Raw genomic sequence first — 22556 nt, 5'->3', positions numbered from 1 at the left:
CTTTCTAATTCTTTGAGTTGTAGAGTTAGATGATTTACTACCATTTTTTCTTGTTTTTTGAGATAGGCCTGTAGAGCTATAAACTTCCCTCTCAGGACTGCTTTCAATGTGTCCCATAGGTTTTGGATTGTTGTGTTTTCATTGTCATTAGTTTCCAGGATGTTTTTAATTTCTTCTTTGATCTCATTGGTAACCCAATCAATATTTAATAGCATGCTATTCAGCTTCCAGGTGTTTGAGTATTTTGGGTTGTTTTTATTGTAGTTTATTTCTAATATTATGCCATCGTGGTCTGCGAAGACGCTTTTTATGATTTCAATCTTCTTGAATTTGGGGATACTTTGCTTGTGACCCAATATGTGGTCTATTTTTGAATATGTCCCACGAGCACCTGAGAAGAACGTATATTCTCTGGCTTTGGGGTGAAGTGTTCTGAAGATGTCTATTAAGTCCATCTGATCTAGTGAGTCATTTAGGATTGCTGTATCTTTGCTGGTTGTTTGTCTATAGGACTTATCCAGTGCTGTCAATGGTGTATTAAAGTCCCCTACTATGATTGTATTGTTGTCGATCTCTCCTTTGATATCTTCCAGGAGTTTTTTATGAATTTGGGTGCTCCTACATTGGGTGCATATATGTTTACCAGGGTTATATCTTCTTGTTGTATTGATCCCTTTAGTATTATGAAGTGGCCTTCCTTATCTCTTGTTAAGGCCTTCACTTTGAGGTCTATTTTGTCCGATATAAGTATTGCTACCCCAGCTTTCTTTTCCTTTCCATTTGCCTGAAAGATATTTTTCCATCCTTTCACTTTCAGTCTGTGTGAGTCCCTTCTAATGAGGTGGGTTTCTTGTAGACAGCAGATGTATGGGTCATGTTTTTTTATCCATTCAGCCACTCGATGTCTTTTGGTTGGAGCATTTAGTCCGTTTACGTTTAAAGTTATTATTGAAAGGTACTTGTTTGTAGCCATTTCTTTTTGTGTGTGTGTGTGGCTGTTTTCTTTCTGAGCTTTTTATTTCTTCTTTTTATACCAGTCCCTTTAGCATTCCTTGCATTGCTGGCTTGGTGGTGACAAACTCCCTTAGCCTTTTTTTGTCTGCGAAGCTTCTTATTTCCCCTTCAAGTTTGAATGATAGCCTTGCTGGATAGAGTATTCTTGGATTCAGTCCTTTGCTTTGCATCACTTTGTAAATTTCAGTCCATTCTTTTCTGGCCTGATGTGTTTCTGTTGAGAAATCATTTGACAGTCTAATGGGAGATCCCTTGTATGTAACTTTCCGTCTCTCTCTTGCAGCCTGTAAGATTCTCTCTTTGTCCTGAACATTTGCCATGGTGATTATGATGTGTCTTGGTGTGGGTCTTTTCGGGTTCACCTTGTTTGGGACTCTCTGGGCTTGTGTGACTTTTTTCTTCCCCACCTCAGGAAAGTTTTCTGATATTATTTCTTCAAGTAGGTTTTCTAATCCTTGTTCATCCTTCTGTTGTTCTGGTACTCCTATTATTCGTATGTTGTTTCGTTTCATGTTGTCCCAAAGCTCCCTTAGGCTCTCCTCCTGTCTTTTAATTTTTTTCTCCAATTGCAGTACATTTTGGGTGTGTTTTGCTTCCTTGTCTTCTAATTCACTAATTCGGTCCTCCGCTTCTCCTAGTCTACTGTTGATACTTTCAATGGAGTTTTTCATTGCAGCTATATCACTCTTCATTTCTTCTTGGGTCTTACTTAAGTTGTTTATTTTTTCATCTGTTTCTTCTAGCTTCTTCCATATGTTATCGATTTTTTCATCTGTTTCTTCTAGCTTCTTCCATATGTTATCGATTTTTTCATCTGTTTCTTCTTGCTTCTTGAAGAGGTTGTCGATTTTTTCCTCCATCCGGTTTATGCACTCTAGGACCCTTATTCTGAATTCTTTATCTGTCATGTTGCATGCCTCTGTATTACTTAGCTGCTTTTCTGGAGAGTCCTCCTTCTCTTTCCTTTGGGGGTTTCTTTGTCTACCCATGTTTGATCTCACTGACATATCTAGATGTTGAGTCATTCAGTGGTTGCTCCCTGGGTGGCAGTGACTCCTTGGTCTGTGGTTGCTCTTCGGGCGGTTGCGGTAGCTGCTGCTCTTCAGTTGGCAGCAGCTCCTCTGGTGGGTGCTGTTCACAGCTGTGGTGGCTCTTCTGGCTGGTGGGGCGAGGTTTCACGTACAGCTGCTGTTCCTCAGCAGAGGATGTGGTGCTCAGGAGGTTGCTGTTGCTTGGATCTGCTGCATTGATTTAAAGGCACAAAATACAACACAACAAGGCACCACGTACCAGGCACTATACACAAATATATTCACGATATTAATAACTCCAAATAAAGGTGACCACCTGAATTAAGAGAATTAGGGGATAAGGAAGAAGGAAGAGAAAAAGATAAAAGAAAAAAAAGGAAAGAAAAGTAGGGACCAAAAAAAGGAGTGCAAAAATGAAATCGGGAAAAAGGAGGGGGAAAAATAAAAGCGAGAAAAGAAAAGAAAAAAAAAAGAGCGAAAAGAGAGAATGAAGTGGAAGAGGGGAAGAGACTTTTTATATGAGGAGAATACTCCTATAGAACAGCCATTAATCCCAACAAATTCCAGCAACAGCTCCCTGGATATGAATGCAAACTAGAGACAACCAATAATATAACGATGAAAATAGAATGGAGAACACTAATCCCAAAATAAAATAAAGAGAAAATAAAATGGCACTTTAAAAAATGGTAAAATGGTAGCAGTAATAATACTGGTTAAAAAATAAGAAGGTAGTAATTAAAAGGGTAAAATCAGGTGAGGGAAAAAGAAAAAAAAAAGAACAGAAAAAAAAATTAAAAAAAAATTGATTTCTTAGTTAAAAAGTGAAAAAAGAAAAAAAAAATGCAGTAGTGAAGGTCCTTCGGTTCTTCTATTCTTCATTGTGGCTCTCCTTAGACCTTCCAGGTATTCAGGAGAGTGTTGAGTTTCCTCTAGACAGTTCTTAAGAGACCTTAAAAGTGTGGTTCTGAACTCAATATCCTCCATTGACAGTTTTGTCCTATTTCTTTGTTTCTACATTTTTTATGCTTTCTTGGTACACCCCCTAGTGGTCTTTGTGCGCAGTCTTGTTGCCTTTAAGCCTTGATTGATGTCGGCAATACCGGGGGTGATTTGACCTCCAGGCTAACTGGCTATGAGAGTCTGCTGTGTCTGCAGTGGGAGGGCTTCTGTGCTGGATCTCTAGGGCGGTGCTAACCTAGCCTTTGCCTGAGGCTATCTGGCAAATGGCTCTGCGCAGGGCTTGGGCGGGGCGGGTCCCCGGGGATCTACAGGGCGGGCCGGAGCGAGCAGTTATGGCTGCTCTCAGTTCCTTCCCCAGGGGCTCTGCCTCTCAGAGTCCCAGCAATGGCTGCAAACCTCGGAGAGAAAGCTGCCTTCGAGTTCCGACCGAAGCCAGATAGTCCCGCTTCTCCCGTTTGAGTCTTGGTCCCCAGAGACTCGCCGGGATCTGGAGCTCAGAGTCTGAAACTCCCTCCCGATTGAAAACAACAACCGCGCCCTCCGCCGCCAGCCCGCTCTGTGCGCGCACTCCGCACCTGAGTATTTCACTTCAGCACTGCACCTCCTCTGAGTCTGGGTATGATATTCTCTTTCCTCCTAGTTGTAGAATTTCCACTCAGCCAGCCTTCCTGTGGTTCTGGATGATGTCCGTTCTGTCCTTTAGTTATATCTCTGAAGTGGTTGTTCGAGGGAAGCAATCTCCGGCATTAACCTATGCCGCCATCTTGGTTTCTCCTCAATCAGAGGTTAGTTTAATAAAAGAAAAGCTGTGCATGTTTATGGGCAGAGACCAGAAAAGGGAAGTTTGAAGATGCAAAAAAGACTTAAAATGCCCGATAGCTCCTCTGCCTTGACAATACCTCCTTGAAGTGAAGAGCTTTAAGAATCTGCTTCACATGTTTGCACTTCTTTGATGTTGCATGCTGAGAGACAAAATGCTGACATGCCCAAATAGCAATGCTTGAAATGTGTGCCAGGTATGGGACTAAGGCTGGCGGAGGAATGGGAGTGCCTTTTGTGCCTCTATGGGCCATGTGCCCAGCCCCAGCTCTCCACTGTCATGCCTCTTCTGTACTTGGTCTTCCAAGCTTCCTTTCCCTTTTTTTTCTCTCTGGCTTCTCTCTCTTCTCCCCTTGTTGCTGGAATGTAAGCCGCAGCTCCCATCAAGTGAACAATTCAGGGTGGTATGGGTATCAGTGAAAAACTAACCAAGTGGAAAATATTTACACAAATGGATTAGTTGCAATGCAATCAACAATTTATGTGGGGGGGGGGGGGAAGGGAAAAATTTCCCAAAGCAATTAATGATAAGCAAACTTTACATTTTGATATAAACACAGAAAGATGTGTTCAATGGCCTGGGGCGAAGTTCACAATAAAATATTTAAAAAAAAAAGCAGAGGCCTAGCCGGTTTGGTTCAGTGGATGGAGCATCAGCCTGTGGACTGAAGGGTCCCAGGTTGGATTCCAGTCAAGGGCATGTACATCGGTTGCAGGCTCCTCCCAGCCTAGGCCCTGGATGGGGCTTGATGTAGGAGGCAACCAATCCATGTGCTTCTCTCACACTGATATTTCTCTTTGTCTTTCCCCCTTTCTTCCACTCTCTCTAAAAATCAATGGAAGAATATCCTCGGGTGAGAATTAAAAAGAAGAAACATTTTTTAAAAATTAAAAAAAAAAAAAGCAGAATACAGAACGGTATAACTAGTGTGATCTCAATTTTACTTTTTAAATACTCTTTATAGTGAATAATTACAATATATGATGTACAATTAACTATAAATACTATAAAATATAAGTAGATGTTACAAATATAAACCAATCATTATTTCTTGGTGGAAGGACTATGAATGCTTGTGATTACTTTATTCATTCCTGAATGTTACTTTTTGGTAATAAGCATTTAAATTTATAATGAGACACACTACCTGTTTCACATTTTTTTAAATCTATTGTGATTACAGCTACCATTTCACTTCCTTTTCGCTTCTATGAATCTCTGGTTCATTTCCATTTATTCCCAACAATGATAATAATTAACCTTTAGGAGATCATTAGATATGGGGGTTGCGGATGGTGACAAAACATCTAATGTCACTGATGTGGGACATAGCTAATCCAGGTTAGAATTATGGTCTATGATAAAAGGAAAAGGGGGGGTGGAGTGGATGGAAGTACCTCATCATGTGGTAGGCAGTTAGACAGACATGAGCAGAGCAAGTACCATGGGCCGGTACAGAAGGTCACTGGAGTGCCTAGCAACAGGCAAAATTGGAAAAACAAAGATCTCACCTCCAAGGTAACCTTTCCTCCCTGGCCTGTTGCTAGTCATGTGTCATACAGATTAGACCCCATTAGAGGGTGAATGAACAAGGGGGCCAGAAAATAGGCCTTAAGCATTAAGTCCTCAGGATAATAAGGTTCTGACCCAAAACAAATAAATGCATCTAGGTCTCAGTTGTTTTTCAGCTCCAAGCCCAGAAAAACAGCAACACCAGACAAGGGACTCCACAGCTGACCTCAGGACCAGTTGCACTGACTAATGACGCCCTCAACTGGCACCAGCCAATCAGTGGAGATCATGACCCTAAAGCAGCCATGGGCAAACTACGGCCCGCTGGCCGGATCCGGCCCTTTCGAAATGAATAAAACTAAAAAAAAGAAAAGACCGTACCCTTTTATGTAATGATGTTTACTTTGAATTTATATTAGTTCACACAAACACTCCATCCATGCTTTTGTTCTGGCCCTCCGGTCCAGTTTAAGAACCCATTGTGGCCCTCTAGTCAAAAAGTTTGCCCACCCCTGCCTAAAGGGACACACCGGGAAGCTGATGAATGCTCTATTGAGATGCTCTCCTGGGACTTCCCCTAAAATCTCTACCCTTAAAAACCCTTAGGAGGATGCCCTGGCCAGTGATCCAGTGGTTAGAGCATTGGCCTGCTCACCAAAGGGTTGCAGATTGAATTCCTGGTCAAGGGCATGTACCTGGTTGCAGGTTCCATTATTGGCTCCAGTGCAGGAAGCAACCAACCAATGTGTCTCTCTCACGTCGACGTTTCTCTATTTCCCTGTCCCCTTCCACTCTCTCTAAAAATCAATGGAAATCCTCAGATAAGGATGGAGGACCCAGGAACACACCATGCTTTCCCCTCCCTTCCCCCTCTTCTTCTCCACAAGGCACATTTTCCTGTCTCTCTCATTCTCCTAAGCTCCAAGTGCCTTTCTTGTGCCTCTGTAATTTGTTTCCTGAGCCCATTTCTTCTACTGCTCACTTCTTCTACCACCATGACTTTCTAAATAAACCTTTTATTATAGTTTGAATCTTTGCTTTGAACTGCTTCTTAGCCAGAACTCAGTACTGAGGTTGCTGAATGCAGGTCTGGTCTGACCCCACCAGTCTAACACCTGATGCCATTCTCACTGCCAACAGTCAGGGCCTAACAATTCTCTCTCTCTCTCTCTCTCTCTCTGTCTGTCTCTCTCTCTCTATCTCTGTCTCTCTCAAAATACATAGACCTAGAGTCAACAAATAGTTGCACCAACAGACAAAATTACCAACTATTTAAAGTGCTACCAAGGAAAAATAGAGGACATACTGAATGAACGGCCAGGGCTATGAAATTTGGATGGGGTTGGAAGACCTCTATGAGGCAGTAAGACTTACACTGAGGATTCAGCCATGTGAAGTGTGGGCAAACACATGCTGAGTGTAATAGGAGGAGGAAACCCATGTACAAAGACCTGGGAACAAGACTGGACAGGCACATCGAAACCCTTCATTGAATCTGCAACAAGCTGCAATCAAATGAGTTAAGTACATAGAGCTGGTGACATGTAATCAAGTTAACATAATGCTACTTTAAAAGAAAGCTACTAACTATAACTACCTTGGTCCATAACTACCTTTCATCATTGTACTAGGAAAAGCCTAATTTCCTAATTGATCTTTACAATTCAGCTTGAGATTGAACAATTATAAAATGAGTGAGGCACATTGCAGACCTAAAGGGACTAAATAAAGACAAATTATTCTTTGAGTTCTACAGCTCAGGTTTCTGACCACTTTAAAAACAGAAAACACTGGGAGCGGATCATTGAAAGTGGCTTCCAGTGAAATAATATTCAAGGACAAAAGGAAAGAGCAAAGTCAGTAATTAACACTAGTCTCTGTTAATGGAAGGAAAGAACCCACTTCTTCCAGTTGCTTTCATCACAAGTCCCCCATGACTGTGTTTGTTAACAAGCTCCTTAAGGCACTCACAGCAACTGTAAAGTTCGGAAAAGGTCCATAAAAAAAGGCAAGACAACTGAGACAAAAAGCTGGAGAAGAAATCGGCCTTACAGCAAAGCAAAGTTTTGAAAATGGTTAAGGACCAATAAAATAAACCAGCAGAGATAAACACAGTAAATATCCATCAACTAAAACACGGGTTAATTACCAAATAACCAGCAACATAAATTTTGCCAATTACATGTATAAAACTTTCATGCTCAAGGTCAGCAAGAAAAAAAACAATAAGAATAAAAACAATGTTTAAAGTAGCAAAAATGAAAGAAAAGCAGAGAGAAAGCAGACCTAGCAGGGGACTGCATTTACAGGCAATGTGACCGTTCTTCCAGGACATGCATGCAAAATTTCACCAAGAGCATCTCCAGCTATGGCCAGGCTCTGATTCTAAAACCGCCTCCACATTGGTAGGAATCAAGGTGGGAAACAGCAATCACTTAGTTCACATTTATTTTATGTCTATTAAGTTCCAGGTATGAAGCTGGGCACAGAGTGAACAACAAATTAGATTCTGTGCCAGTTTCCTAGAAGCTTAAAGTCATCTATAGGGAAGCTAAGACTCAGTACAGCAAAGGAGGTAACCCTGCTTGTTGTCATCTTACTTTCTCCCTAATGTTGACATTGTTTGGTCCAATTGGATTTGCAACCTGGGTGTTTCCCCTCTTCAAAACTTAATTATTCATATATATTCATTTAAATGAGTTCGCCATTGGTTCGTCTTTAAAGGAAAATAGTGCACAAGTGAAAATCCCTTCCTTTATTTCAAGACTAAGATGAACTTGGATTGTAAGTAAATTTGCTTAGAGCACTTTCATGAAGCTGTGAAAGCTTCCACATCCTGCCAAATCAGCTGCCTGTTCGCAGAGTCAGAGCAAGACAGACGAGGCCCAAGCAGTGGCTTGGTTTCTTCTGAGACCCTGTGCCGGTTGAGGAGGAATGTTTCCCCAGCAGCAAGATTACTTTCTGGCAAAGGCCCTGGCTGGGCTTTTCTCCAAAGTGAAGCTAACTCTCAAAGGAAGCCAGCAGGCTGCTCTGCCTCATCCAAAAATTTTCTGGCACCAAGTACCACACATGTGTGCATACAAATCCCAATTTCCAGGGAGCCTGAGATGTGGGCCAGCAGTAAGTTCCAAAACTATGTTAGAAACGAGGCACCCAAATTTATGTGCCCAGCGGGCTGATAAAATGTTCTTGGGTAGCAGGAACTTCACTTTTAGAAACTCCATCTCTTACTATAATTCAGAGCATGGTGGTTTTTGGTGTCATTTCAGCTACTGCTCTTTGGAGATTTAGTAGGTTGCCTACTAAACAAAGACGAAACACCGGTTGTTTTGAAGATGAGTTGGATCTTACTGGATATATTATTTTGTATAGAAGACATAATTATTATTTTTTAATTGATTTCAGAGAAGGGAGAGGGAGAGAGAGATAGAAATATCAATAATGAGAGAGAATCATTGATTGGCTGCCTCCTGCATGCCCCCCACTGGGGACTGAGCCCGCAACCCAGGCATGTGCCCTTGACTGGAATCGAACTTGGGAACCTTCAGTCTGCAGGCTGATGCTCTATCCACTGAGCTAAACCAGCTAGGGCCAGAAGATATAATTCTTTAAGAAAGCTTTGCTCTAAGAGGAACCAAGTACACTAAGCAGTAAAGTTTTAGTCCGTTTCAAAAACATACTTGAGTGTATATGATAACAGAGAAACAAAAAGATAAACTTCAATTCCTCAATATTTAAGAAAGCCACAAAACATGTAAAAGTGCATCTGTGTGAATGAGAAACAAAAAGAAAGGGACCAGCCGTGCACAGTACCCATCTAAAGTACAAGGCACCTGCAGACCTGGGAGCGGACACACCCTGTGTTCTGAGAGTACATCTGCTGGCCACGACCCACCGCTCACTGCGCCCCTGTGTGCAGGCTTCTGCCCACAAGAAGGCTACTGGGAAAGCACCATAAGCACCAGTTAAATGGAATGGAAAAGGTGAGAGTAAAGGTATGCACAAAATGCCTTCCAGAGAATAAAAAGAAAGCTCAAACTGGAGATGCACAGACACTTCCTGAGGAGACAATTCCTTTACTCAGCTAAGCTTTTAATAGATGGTTTTAGACAAAGGCTTGACCTGGAGCGAGGTGTGAAAGATCTGTTTTGTCCACTTAAAACAAAACATAAAGTTCAAGGTGGAAAGTGGCAGAACACAGTGTTGGAGACCAAAGTCATGGATGAATGTGTTGGAGTTTGGAAGTCATCCCATAGGTACTGAGGGGCCAGGTCACATGCTGGGAAGAGAAGGGGTCAACATGAAGGGCTAATAGGAGTGTGGTGAGCTCCGCCTGCCAGCTCAAGGCTGGGACAGGATTCCTGGGGCAGGTCCATGAGCCTTTCCTATGTCATCTCATGGAGGAAGTCAGGAATCACTGTCAGTGCCATTGACAGTCACCGCGATGGCTCTGGGACATTTGCTACTCTTGTTAAGTGTTGACTACATTGGGCAATTATGGCGGAGTATTCCATTATGTATGTATGTGTGTCTACACACACACACACACACACAAATAGCCAAGATATGTAAACAACCTAACTGCCCTTCAACAGATAAGTAGATACATATGTGATATGATAAAGATGTAATATATTAGGCTGTTTCCATATCTTGGCTATTGTAAGTAATGCTGCAATGAACACGGGAGTGCATATTTTCTTTCTGAATTAGTGTTATTTTGTGTGTGCGTGTTTTTTTTTTCCAGATAAACATACAGAAATAGAATTACTAGTGTTGGTTAGGATGTGGAAAAATGGAACCTGTGTTTACTGTTGGTGGGAACGGCAAACGATATAGCTGTTAGGGAAAACAGTATGGCAGTTCCTCAAAAAATTAAGAATAGAATTACTAGATAATCCAACAATTATACTTCTGTGTATATACCCCAAAATCTGAAGCCAGGGACTCAAACAATATTTGTACACCTGTGTTCATAGCAGCATTATTCACAACCCTAGTGTCCATTGACAGATGAATGGATACATAAAATGGAATATTACACAGCCTTAAAAAAGGAAAAGAAGTTTGATATGTGCTACGACATGAATGAACTTTGAAGGCATTATGCTGTGAAATAAATCAGCAAAAAAAAATACTGTAGCCCTAACCGGTTTGGCTCAGTGGATAGAGCGTCAGCCTGCGGACTAAAAGGTCCCAGGTTCGATTCCAGCCAAGGGCATGTACCTTGGTTGCAGGCACATCCCTAGTAGGAGGTGTGCAAGAGGCAGCTGATCGATGTTTCTCTCTCATCGATGTTTCTAACTCTCTATCCCTCTCCCTTCCTCTCTGTAAAAAAATTAATAAAATATGTTAAAAAATCTATATCTATATCTATATCTATCTATCTATCTATCTATATATATATATATATATATATATATATATATATATATATATATCACATAGATGGATCACACCATGTAAACTGAAATGAACTCTGAAGACCTGCATATTATATTAAAGTTAAACAAAGTGACCATATAAATGATTCGACTCAGCCACAATAAAAGGCAGTTGGTAAAACTACTATAAAGCAGCATGTTTCAACCTTTTGCATCTCATGAACACATAAAAAAATTACTAAAATTCTGCAATACACCAAAAATGTGCTGATCTGACCAAAAAAAAAAAATAGTTATAATATCAATGCAAACACACTAGATGGCTATTGTGTTGGCTGTTGTCATTTTTTTTTTTTTTTTTTTTATAATCTAAGGGAAAAGAGGTCAGTGCCCCTGACTAAATAGTCAAGTATTACATGTTTTAAAATTCTTGTGGCACACTGGCTGAAAATCGCTGCTGTAAGGAATTAAAGACCTACCACAAACATGCCTTCCAAAGTAACCCACTGCTCTGAGAGGGTTTATTAACATGGCTTATTTCAAGACATATTTATTTAATAAGCACAGCTCTCCTCAATTGACAAAACAGGGTCAACTGCTTGCTTTTACTTCCAGAAGTTCTGGAAGGAGGGAGAGGCCCAGGAGCCTGCAGCAGCCCTGGTATTGCACTAACTGGCTTTTTTTTGTTTTGTTTTTAAACTCAAGCAAAGTGTCAGAGCTTGGCTTCAGCTTGCCTATAAAATAAGAAATCCAGAAATGTGACCAAAGGTCCCTCCCAGGTTTAAACCCCTCTGACAATATGTATATATTGCATAACACATGAACACAGACAATACTGCAGTGAAGGCCTATGGAGGGGCTGAGAGGGAGGCAGAAAGAGTCAATGGGGAGGAAAAAAGGGAACATCTATAATACTTTCAACAATAAAGATAAATTTTTAAAAAAATTCCTGTAGGCATGTCTGCTTTTCATGGGCCAGGGTACTGACCTGAGCTGGAGGAGGGAATGCCACTATAGGTCTAGTGCTTGTGAGAAGTGCTGAGCCAGGAGCCATGGACAATGGAACAGGCCCGCCCCAGGTCTGAAGTAGCCCATGGTCAGAGCATGGGTTGGAAATCAGAGAGACTTGGACTCACACCAGAGCACTAACTATGAAACTGGGTGAGCAAACCTTTATAAAGTCTGTGTGAAACGGGGACAGCGTAGTGAGAAGTAAAAGATGGAAGGGAGGTGCTTAGCTCAGTGCTTGTGGTACAGTAACTACTAAATAAATGACAGTCCTAGAAGGTGTTGTCAATATTATCTCATTTGCTATTAGATTTAACTTCATTGCTTTACATGGTATTTTCCTTATAGAACAATAAACGTATGGAACCTCACAAAACTGGAAAGGACCCCCAAAGTCCTTTCTTTTAGTTCTCTGTTTTAAACCGTTCTCATTATTACCACCATTTCACTGATGAAACCACAAAACACCTGAGTAGTTAAGGTCAGCCAAGGTCACCCAGCTATGAAGTCCATTTAAAACACAATGTTTGTGTCCTCAGAGACCCCCAGTGCTCAGAAGTTGTGAAGATAATTTCCTGGGTTATGCTGTGCCCTCAGAATTAAAACTGTCTCTGTTACTACAATAAATTTGTAACATGAGATGAAAGTGCTTTAGCCAAAGATAGATCGTGTACTGAGTAATCAAAGTGCCAACTCTAAAATATTAGACAGTTAGGAAAATGATAATGAAGCTTGTAACAACCCTTAGTAATGCTTATTATGCTGTTTAACGAAAAATAAAATCAGAATATGTAATCTCATTTATTTTGTGATTATAAGTAAGCAAAATTACATACATATATAGCAAGGGCTGGAAGGGAACCTGGAAAATGACTGCAGCTGATTGGATAAGGAGGCGAGATTGCAGAGGTGTTATTTTTATCTAGAGACTTTAATGGAGTTGACACAATAGACACCACCACGGTGATAATCACAGGGAAGGAGACTCGGCTGTTCACTCACCCTGGGTTGTATAACATGACTGCGGAGAGGTTCTCACAGGACTTCGAGAGGTCGGTCATGGACAAGCTGAAGGAGGACAGAAGGCCACTCTAAGAGCAGACACAGGGCAGAGCGGTTACCTTAGCAGACAGAGGCCAGGGCTCTGGACTCAGTGCTGTTAACTTAGGAGAAGCAATGAAGTGCAGACATTCCCCATTAGCCTTCACACCAGCTGGTCGGTCTGAGGATGGCAACTCAGGGGCAGTCTCAACCCTAAACCCTCACTAAAGAGAGCAGAGCCCTAGCATGCATGACCTGGGGAAACTAACCAGGAACTCCGCACCCCGATGGTCTCCCCAACCACGCTGCACTCAAGCCCAGGGAATGGTCAGGACATCTGCCACACTCCTTCCGGCGGAAGCCCTGTCCCGTTATCAGCAGCGCTCATGTACACTTGGGTGACACCGATGGAGGAGGGAGAGGGAAGGAAGGCCAAAACATAAGAGCTCGACCTCTTTTGCTTCCAGGGAAAGCTATTGGCAAACATATTTTTTGCAACTGGGTATCAAAAAGGACCCTCCAGGGAGACCCTGGGCTGGAACAGATAAGAGGCTTCAGGGGCTGGGGCAAGCAGCCTGGAGAAGGCTGAGGTTTGCAGCTTTCTTATTTCCGATCTACAGACAGCACTGGCAAGCTCCGGCAGCCCTTACAAGAGCAAGCCGAGATGAGGGACTATGTAACTCCGCGCTGAGGGGCAAACAGTTGCGGTTGGCAGGCCAGGGTTGCAGCCCTCACTCCTCACTCACTGGCTAAGGAACTAGTTTGTCTGTTCCTCATCTCCACCATCTGTGAGATGGGAGAGTAACAGCTGCTGCACAGATAAAGCAGTCGAATATATGTGGAAGTTCCGTACAGTGCCTGGCTCATAGAAATATCATCACCCTCAGTCTACAGACAGCATGATGACCCTACACAGATCCCGCTCCTTCTCATTTCTTCCCATGTCGCTGGTCCCCACCCGGCACTTAAGTACCCTCTGTATATTCTTATCCAACCAAGATGAAGTCTCCCCCAGTTGTCCTAAAATCACTCGCTGCTTCACATCTCAAGAAAAAAAAACCAAAAAGAAAAAACAGAGTAAGCAAGCTTTGGGATGATAGTGATTCTGATACTGGGTTAACTCCTAACCTAGATGCTCAAAAGTGGATGTCACTCTCCACTTAACGTACAATGATACCAAGCTCCTCTGTGAAGGGAAGGGACTAGGCCAGTGATGGCGAACCTTTTGAGCTCGGTGTGTCAGCATTTTGAAAAACCCTAACTTAACTCTGATGCCGTGTCACATATAGAAATTGTTTGATATTTGCAACCATAGTAAAACAAAGACTTATATTTTTGATATTTATTTTATATATTTAAATGCCACTTAACAAAGAAAAATCAACCAAAAAAATGAGATCGCGTGTCAGAGGTGACCGTTTAAACTGTTTAGGTGTCATAGGTTCGCCATCACTGGTCTAGGAGCTATTCTCCTGCTTGGAACTTCACTTGCTTACCCTCCCATGTCATCAGCCAGTAATCTGCTGGGAAACAGACTCCCCAGAATCACCCCAGGCTACATAACTTTTGTGGCTCTGTACACAGGAAAATTAAACTCTAGGCACCAGAGTGGAGATGCCCCAGGCGTAGCCCCACCCGGACCAGAGCTGGCTCCTGGGGATTTCATGCAGCTCACCTTCCTCTTCTCCCTGAGCTTGGCAGCCTCCTTTGGGTGGTTAAAGCGAAACATATTGGTTCTTCCCAAGAGAATCACGGCACCTGAGAGCACACAAAAACAGTAATGAGCTTACAGTAAGCAACCTGGACAGTTGGTAACATCATAACATGGCATTTTATCACTGAAATGCAATTTCCAGTGGACTATAACACAATAATAGTAAGGGGAAGAGTTAGTCTCGGAAAACCGGCTTTCATAAGTCACTTTTAAAGGTGTAAAATGTGATACTTTTTACAGCCAAGTATCACAATGCTCAGGCTACCCAAGGAAGAAGTAATGGATCCAAGCATTCACATACGCTATGACATTTAAAACTTATGCATTTGATTGCTGAGAAGAAGGAAAAAGAAGTCAGTTCTTCAAAGAGATATAATACAAATGGTCACAAATTTAGGAAATATTTATGAATGCCAATAAAAGTAGAAATCTCAAAGGAAAGTGCTTTCAAAAGAACACATGGTAAAACTGAGAAAGTACTAAAGGTAACTGCCACTAAATTGTCCCTTAGAATTTGAGAGAAAAGAAATTCTGTACATGTAACGTCTACTTCCATTGCTTCCTGTTAAAACTGAGATGGTCAAATGAGACACACACACAAAAAAAAACCCTTTTGATTGACTAAGGTCCTATTTATTCAGAAAATGACTGCAAAAGGGGTAAAATAACTCAATGTCAATTCCCCAGGCTAACAAAATTATTGGGGCTGGGCAGCAAATTTCAGCTTGCTTACACAAATAAGCAAGCACACACTTTGGAAGGCCAGAGCCAGGGAAGGCTGGGAGCTACTGGTCACTGGAGGCGTCTAAGGGAAGTGATGTTCCAGAAGAGCTTCACTGCCTTATCCAGTCCCATCAGCACCTGTGAGTCTACCACGCCTCAGAATGGACCCCATGTTCAATCTTTGCTCTGAAAAAGAATGCAACTTCTTTGTGAAGATAAGACACACTCGATGGCAACCATGAAGGACATCATGGGATGAGGTGTGCAGCAGCCAAGTGACGAGTGCAGGCTGCAGTAGGTGGGGGCAGGCTTTTGCACCAAGGAACTAATAATCTGGGTCTCACAGGACAGCTAGAGAACAAAAGAGGGGTTCCCACTTGTAACCACAGGGGAAGGGCTGAGCCTGCTATGTCTGGAGATGTCCACCTAAAATGCGGGTCATCTAAAGCAGCAGGGGGACCAACATTGGCGAGATGACACAGACTGTGAGCATCCGGAGAGCCAGGATGGAGAATCTGCACCCACGCTCCAAAATGGGTGGCCAGAACAACATTCAGCTCACAGATATGATTTGTGTGCTCTGTGGAATCTTTAAAAAACACATTAGTTGCCAACGGTGAAAAACCTGCAATTGACACGTAAGTCTGAGTTTCTTTCTGGATTCCCTTCAAAAATTGGAAGATAGGGTATCAGTAGGTGTGTGATGCCACGTGGCAAAAACCCCAGCTGCTGGTGGCTGCTTCCTTTGGACAGAGCATGTTACCTCTGGTTGACCAGTTGCCCACCTCTCACTGGACCTCGAAGGTAACACCATAACCCAGACAGCTAGCTATTCTGGAGTTCACACCAGTACATCTGCCTGCTATTCAACATATTACCTCAGATTCTCAAAGTTTCCAATTCAATGTGGTGAAAACCTAACAGGTTTAGGTCATAATCAAGGGACAAGTGGAGGGTTGGTTCTGGTGGTGGTTATTATTTAGTGGAAACAGAGTCCATGTGAGAAGGAAAGCACGCCTTTAGGAGACTGAGAAGGGCAGTCGTGGGCATTGTCCACTCCACAGTCTGCGTATCCCCTCATATAAAATCGCTTCATATATTTCCCAATTATGGAGAGGCACCATCAAAATGTGGGTTGAAAATTACTACAGTACGTTAATGGAAAAAAATAGAATAGTATTGCAGAAACAGATTTCATATCATATTAAGTCATTAAAAAATAATCTTGCAACCCTTGTGTTTGCATGAAATACACGTAAAAATCTTTTTAAAAAGTTATAAAAGAAAACAAAATTACCCATGACCTTTCCTCGTTTCCATCTAAATAATGTGTGTGAACTACCTGGCACATAAAAGAGGATCTGCTAAGGCTGGTTTACCTCTGTTTCCTCTATTGCATCCTTTACTCAACAACTTACTGACTTTAAAAATGTGCTTCATTTTTACATAATGCTGCTGTTCATTCATTCATTCAACACACCTTAATGAACATTTTCCATACGCTAATCACTGTGATCAGCACTGGGGACACAAAGGTGAACAAGTCAGACATATGCCTTGCCCTTAGGGAGCTTAAAAACAAGTAGGAGAGAGAAGTAAATAATCAAATAATTCCTCAAATAAATGCAAAGCTGCACCTGAAAGAGAGCTACCCTGCTCAGTGTTCAATGAGCACATAAGGTGGGGGGAGCGGGGTGACAGTAGGTGAGGTCAAGAAAGGATGCCCTGCCAGCACCGGTTTGGCTCACTGGAGCGTCAGCCTGCGGACTGAAGGGTCCCAGGTTCAATTCCAGTCAAGGCCATGTGCCTTGGTTACAGGCACATCCCCAGTGGGACATGTGCAGGAGGCAGCTGATCGATGTTTTTAACTCTCTATCTCTCTCCCTTCCTCTCTGTAAAAAATCAATAAAATATATTTTAAAAAAAAGGATGCCCTTAGGGAGGTGGTGCTTAAGACAAGCTCTGAAGATTGGGGCGGGGAGGGGGGTGGTTTGCAGATCAGGGAGTGGCATATATAAAGGTTCATTAGCAGGTAAAAATGATGATGATGAGTGATTGGAAGACAGTTTTATGTCTACAGCAGAGGGAACAAGAAAGGGCATTGCACAAGATGGGGCTTGAGAGGGAGCAGACGACAGAGAATCTTTCAGGATACAGTAAAGAATCTTGTATTTCAGGTAGGTGCGACAGGAAGAAACTGAAGGGCTTTGGGCAGCAGCATTACATGATTAGAGATGAGTTTCAGAAAGATCATTCTTTCCACTGTTTGCAAAATGAATCAAAGAGGGCACAAGTAGATGCAGATAAACAAGGTAAGGAGACTACTGCAATGGTCCAGGTCAAAGACAATGGTGGCTCAGGACTGGAGAGGTGGGGTAGACAAGAAAGGAAATAAGATATTTAGGAAATAAGAACAAGACTCAATGATGGGCTAGATATAGACACAGGGAGGTAAGAAAGTGGCTCCTGAGGTTTGGCCTGCAATAACTAGGTGGGTGTTGAGTTGTTCACACAGATTGAGAACACTAGAAAAGGACTAAGATTGGCTTAGATGAGGAATCATGAGTTTAGTTTTGACATAATGAATTTGAGATGCCTTTGGCAGGCAGAAATTTGGATCTGAAGCTCCAGAAGAACAGCCTAGGATACCTACTCATCTATCTATCCACCAACCTACACAACCTACTCACTCAATCTATCTATTTACCAACCTACCTACCTACTTATTGCCTACTTATATAGGTATACATAACACACACATATGTATACATAATACATATCTGTTTATAGATACACACATATAGGTATCATATATGTGTACGTGTGTGTGCATGTGTGTGTGTGTGTGTGTGTGTGCGCGTGTATATCACTCTCTATATATTTGAGAGTCATCTCTAAGAAATGAAGCCACAGGTGTGGGGAAGTCACCTGAGAGAATAGAGGTGGAACAGACTGGGCCCCTTGGAGAACACTGGCTTTTAATGGCCAACTAGAGAAGCAGGAACCTAGAAAGGAAACAGAGAAGGGGCCAGCAGAGAGGGAGAAGGAAAATCTCAGAAACCAAGGGAAGGAGCGATCAATGATGCAGACGCTGCAGAGAGATCTGAAAAACGCCATTGGCTGTGGTGGCAGGGAGGTCACGAGGGACCTCGGTGAGAGCATTTTGACAGTGGTCAGAAGCCAAACTGAAGGGGTGGAGGAGTAAGAACGAAGCATCTGAGCCCAGACAGACAACTCATTCAGAAAGTCTGTGTATAAAGAGAGAGACAGAGTTGGCAGTAGCTAGATGGGGGTCATGGGTCCCATGGGATAGTTTCTTGGGTTTCTGTTAAAAGGAGACTCATGGGTATACATTAAAAAGCAATATAAGAGCTGAGGAAAAGTAAATAAATGGATGAAAGAAAATGGCTGAGGGTGTAGATTTCTGGATGATACACAGAGCATGTGTGTTACCCTGCTCTTTTGGTGTATCCAGAATTCAGTATTCTCATTTAGTCATCAAACTAAATAAGGTTCCTTCCAGATCTTAAATTCTCTTTAACTATAAACAAACTACAGCAAATGGACTTTGTGTGAAGCCATTAATTTGTAACTGTTAAAGTATGTTTAAACCTTCCTGAATATATGATGACATCTTTGAGATTACTTCAGGGCCTGTTAAATACCTGAAGATAGTCAAATTCCAGAGGGTCTTAAAAAGGGAAATGGCATTGTAAGAGGGTAGACAAAGATAGTTGTTAAGAACAACAAAATAAGCTTCACTTAAATATCTGTTAATAAAACCACTGAAGGTGATTTCACATGAGATTTTCTATTTTAATACTTCAGGTACACTGAAAAATATTAAACATGTAAACATTCCTAGTGACTTTTAAGGAGTATAGTGATAATAATTATCAATATCTCTATTGATTTCTCTTGCACATTTCATGTCAAGTTTTCTGATTCTGCTATAACACAAATAAATCAACTTTTTTTCCTATTAAATATCATATGAAGATTTCTGAGGTGATGAAGTATGAATATTTCATTCTGGGTTATAATTAACACAAACATGATTAGCTTTGTTCAGCTACTCTGATATCTGAGTGTGCATCAGAATCACTTGTAAAAAAAAAAAAAAAAGAAAGAAAGAAATAGATTGCTGGGCCCCATCCCTATATTTTCTGACTTAGCAGGTCTAAGATGGGCATTTCAAAAAGCTTCCAGCTAAGGTTGATGTTGTTGAGTGGGGACACACTTTAAGAACCACTGACTTTGGAAATAGTCCTTAAGAACAGTTTAGGCTTTGACATTGAACAGTATCTGCTGAACCATCCATGTGCAAAGCAGACTGTCGGGTCACAAAGTTGAGGAAGAAATCTAAAGTACTTATGAGCAAGCGCAGGTGAGTCCAGTGGGGATTAGCACTGATATCTCTGGCCTTTTTGTAGTGTGTAACAGGCCTCTTCTGTTCCCTCGATGTCCTGGCTAACCTCCTAGAAGATCTATTTCTCTTTGTAGTTCCACTAAAATTCCTTTTTAATTTGCTTCCGACCAACTCACACCAGAACTTTAGCAAATGAAAATTTTATCAAAGGCTCATCAGCTCCACTCCCCAGACAATCCCTGATCCCTCTTTCTGAGTGCCTGAATAGAGGCAAATGTATTTTGGCACTCAGGCGTAACACATTCAAATGCACCTAAGTGTAAACTCCCCAGATGTAGTTTCTGCAGCACTTCTAAAAGAAGAGATGAGCATTCTATGGTTCTGAGAAACCAGCAAGAAGATCAAAGGAGTCCACTGATATGAACAGAAAATTAATTACATTTAACAACTATTGGCGCTAAAGTAACTTATAGTGAAAAGAAAAACCAAAACAAGAGCTAATACTTCATGGCAATTGTAGGGCAAATGCTGAATTACTTTCTTAATTATAACTGGATTGATTTTTATAACATTTCATATTAAGTATATGAGTAAAAAAGAAAAAAAGAAAAATATAAGGTCTGAGACTACCAAAGACAAACTCAAGGCCTATGTACTACACACCATGGTCAAATGTACACATTCTTCTCTAGCAACTGTCTCCTCTTTCTATGGAATTAGACAATGAAATCATACTGTGGAACTATCTACCGAATCATGGGAGTGAGGAAAACTAAGTGTCAGAGAACATGTCGATTAAAGAACATGGTTAGATGCAGTGCTACATACCCCACACACAATTTTTGGAAGAACTCAAAAAAGGGGAGAAAAGCTTCATACACAAGGTTTTAGGCAACATATGTTATATTGGTGGCCACACTGAATTCTCACAGCATTAGCAAATGCTTTTCATTATAGTGCCCTTACCAGATAAAAACATTCCTGTAATTTAAAACAGGGGAGTACTATTTAAGCAACCCAAAAGAAGGAGGGCTGTTAACTGATACAGGTAAAAATTCCCCCCCACCCCCGATGATGACAATCCGCTCAGTATAGCTAAATCTTCTATTAGTTGACATTCACGAGCATCTTAAGAGATTTAGATAAATAAGTGGTAATTACATGTGCTTTGTGATAGGACGGCCTAACTAACACATTTAAAATTAATAGTAATTTATTAATGAAAAGAGACATTTAAATACCAAATATCAGCAATAAACTGGAAGCTGGTAGTAAAGAGATAGGAAGTTACTGGCAGTACAGGTTGAATCAGGAATCCAGTCAAATGTGGAATTATTGGGGTTAGATCATGTGACCTAGGTGAACATCCATCTGCATTCTCTATTCTTGATACCGTTACTTAAACCACTTCATGGGTAAAAGTCAAGGTAGTTTTGGATTAAAAAAAAAAGTGCTTTGTTTAATCCTGTTTCCCAATTATTATTATGTTTTAATAAAGTATATATACTTTATTTTTGCTTTTGTCTTTTCTTCCTTTAAACCTTATAGTTGAAAATTCTTTTGTAGACCTGTTTAATAAAAAACTTCCCTTCTGCTCCAGAGGTTAACACTATACTGAAGCGTCAAAATGGAAGGCCACTCTCACCAATTCAACACCAACGGAAATCCCCGGTCTGGGGTGCAGTGGTGGGGAAAGACCTTATTCAGTTAAAGCAGCTCAAGTGTGACATGACCTGGCTGTGGAACAGCACATCTGTGAGATAGCTCAATCGTGAAAAGTATGGCTGTAGAACAGCTCCAGCAAGGCGGTCCAGATGAGAAGTGTCACCGTTCTGCTCCAGTGAGAGCTCAGTGCCATAGTTGTAGCTCAGCTCAGGCGCTGCAGCTCCAACCAGGGATAAGCAGTATTCAATGGAGAGGCAGTATTCAATTTCTCTTCACTGAGGCACAGGTGAAGCTGGCTTCTAGGTAGAGAAAGTTCCCATCCCCAGCCCCTGACTGGGCCATTCTCAAGCAAATGAGGATTCAAATCTTCACTGACTGACTGGTTCAAATAGCTGACTGATCCAAATGGAGCCACTGATTGGTTGAAGATGCAAATAAGTATATAGCAGTGCAGCCCCAACTGGCCAGGCCAAGTCTTTTAGCCCATTGGTTGATTTATGAGCCTCAATTCAGACAGCAGCAGCACAATGCAGGAGGCTTGGCAACTCAGTGCAGCTTTTCCCTGAAGCAGAGAGAGCATGAGCACGACTACTATGCCCTGTTTACAAATTTTTGCCCAGTTAGTCACTGGGGTCCTTAACAGGCACTTAACATCCTCAAGGTTAATAGAAGTACACATGTATTAGTCCCATTCATTTATATATATTGGTTGCCTAGCATCCATCCTCATCCCAACCAGGGATCGAACCCCTAACCTTTTTTTGGTATACAGGACAATGCTCCAATTAACTAAGCCACCTGGCTGGGGCTCATTCACATTTTTTAATTTTTACTACATATAGGGTGTGGCAAAAATAGGTTTATAGGTTTTCATGTAGAAAATAATAAAATACTTAATAAATAATAATACCAGAATAAACTCTGTGTTTCACATACAAATATAAACCTACTTTTTTGCCTTACTCTGTAATTTGTACCACAAACAATGTATCATATAGTTTGTGTTTTAAAAACATGTTCCAGTTCTTATTTTAATAAGGCTTAAAAATCAAGAAAGGTTAGCTCTAACCAGTGTGGCTCAGTTGGTTGAGCTTCATCCCATGCACCAAAAGGTTACTGGTTTGATTCCCAGTCAGGGCACATACCCAGGTTGTGGGTTAGATTCCTGGACAATATTTCTCTCTCACATCAATGTTTCTCTCTCTACCTCTCCTTTCCTATCTCTCTAAAGTCAATAAAAACATATTTTAAAATACAACTTAACCAAAGGATTTGTATGCATGCGTATAAGCCTAACCAATGGAGACAGACA

The 22556-nt window shown here is 41.5% G+C and overlaps 1 protein-coding gene across 4 annotated transcripts in view; it reads right to left on the bottom strand.

The window, feature by feature from the left end:
• KIF16B (kinesin family member 16B) overlaps nt 1–22556 on the bottom strand; it is a 287436-nt gene that overhangs the window by 108660 nt on the left and 156220 nt on the right. For all 4 annotated transcript variants that reach the window (XM_059705489.1, XM_059705488.1, XM_059705491.1 and 1 more), the window contains 2 exons: nt 14449–14531; nt 12735–12823 (listed from right to left, as the gene is read on the bottom strand). In XM_059705489.1, coding sequence (XP_059561472.1) covers nt 12735–12823; nt 14449–14531 — 172 coding nt within the window. The remainder of the gene's footprint in view (nt 1–12734; nt 12824–14448; nt 14532–22556) is intronic.

Source organism: Myotis daubentonii, chromosome 8 (genome assembly GCF_963259705.1).
Source record: "Myotis daubentonii chromosome 8, mMyoDau2.1, whole genome shotgun sequence".
NCBI lineage: Eukaryota > Metazoa > Chordata > Mammalia > Chiroptera > Vespertilionidae > Myotis > Myotis daubentonii.
Note: the sequence above shows the minus strand (reverse complement) of the source record. Positions and strands in the feature narration are given on the sequence as shown.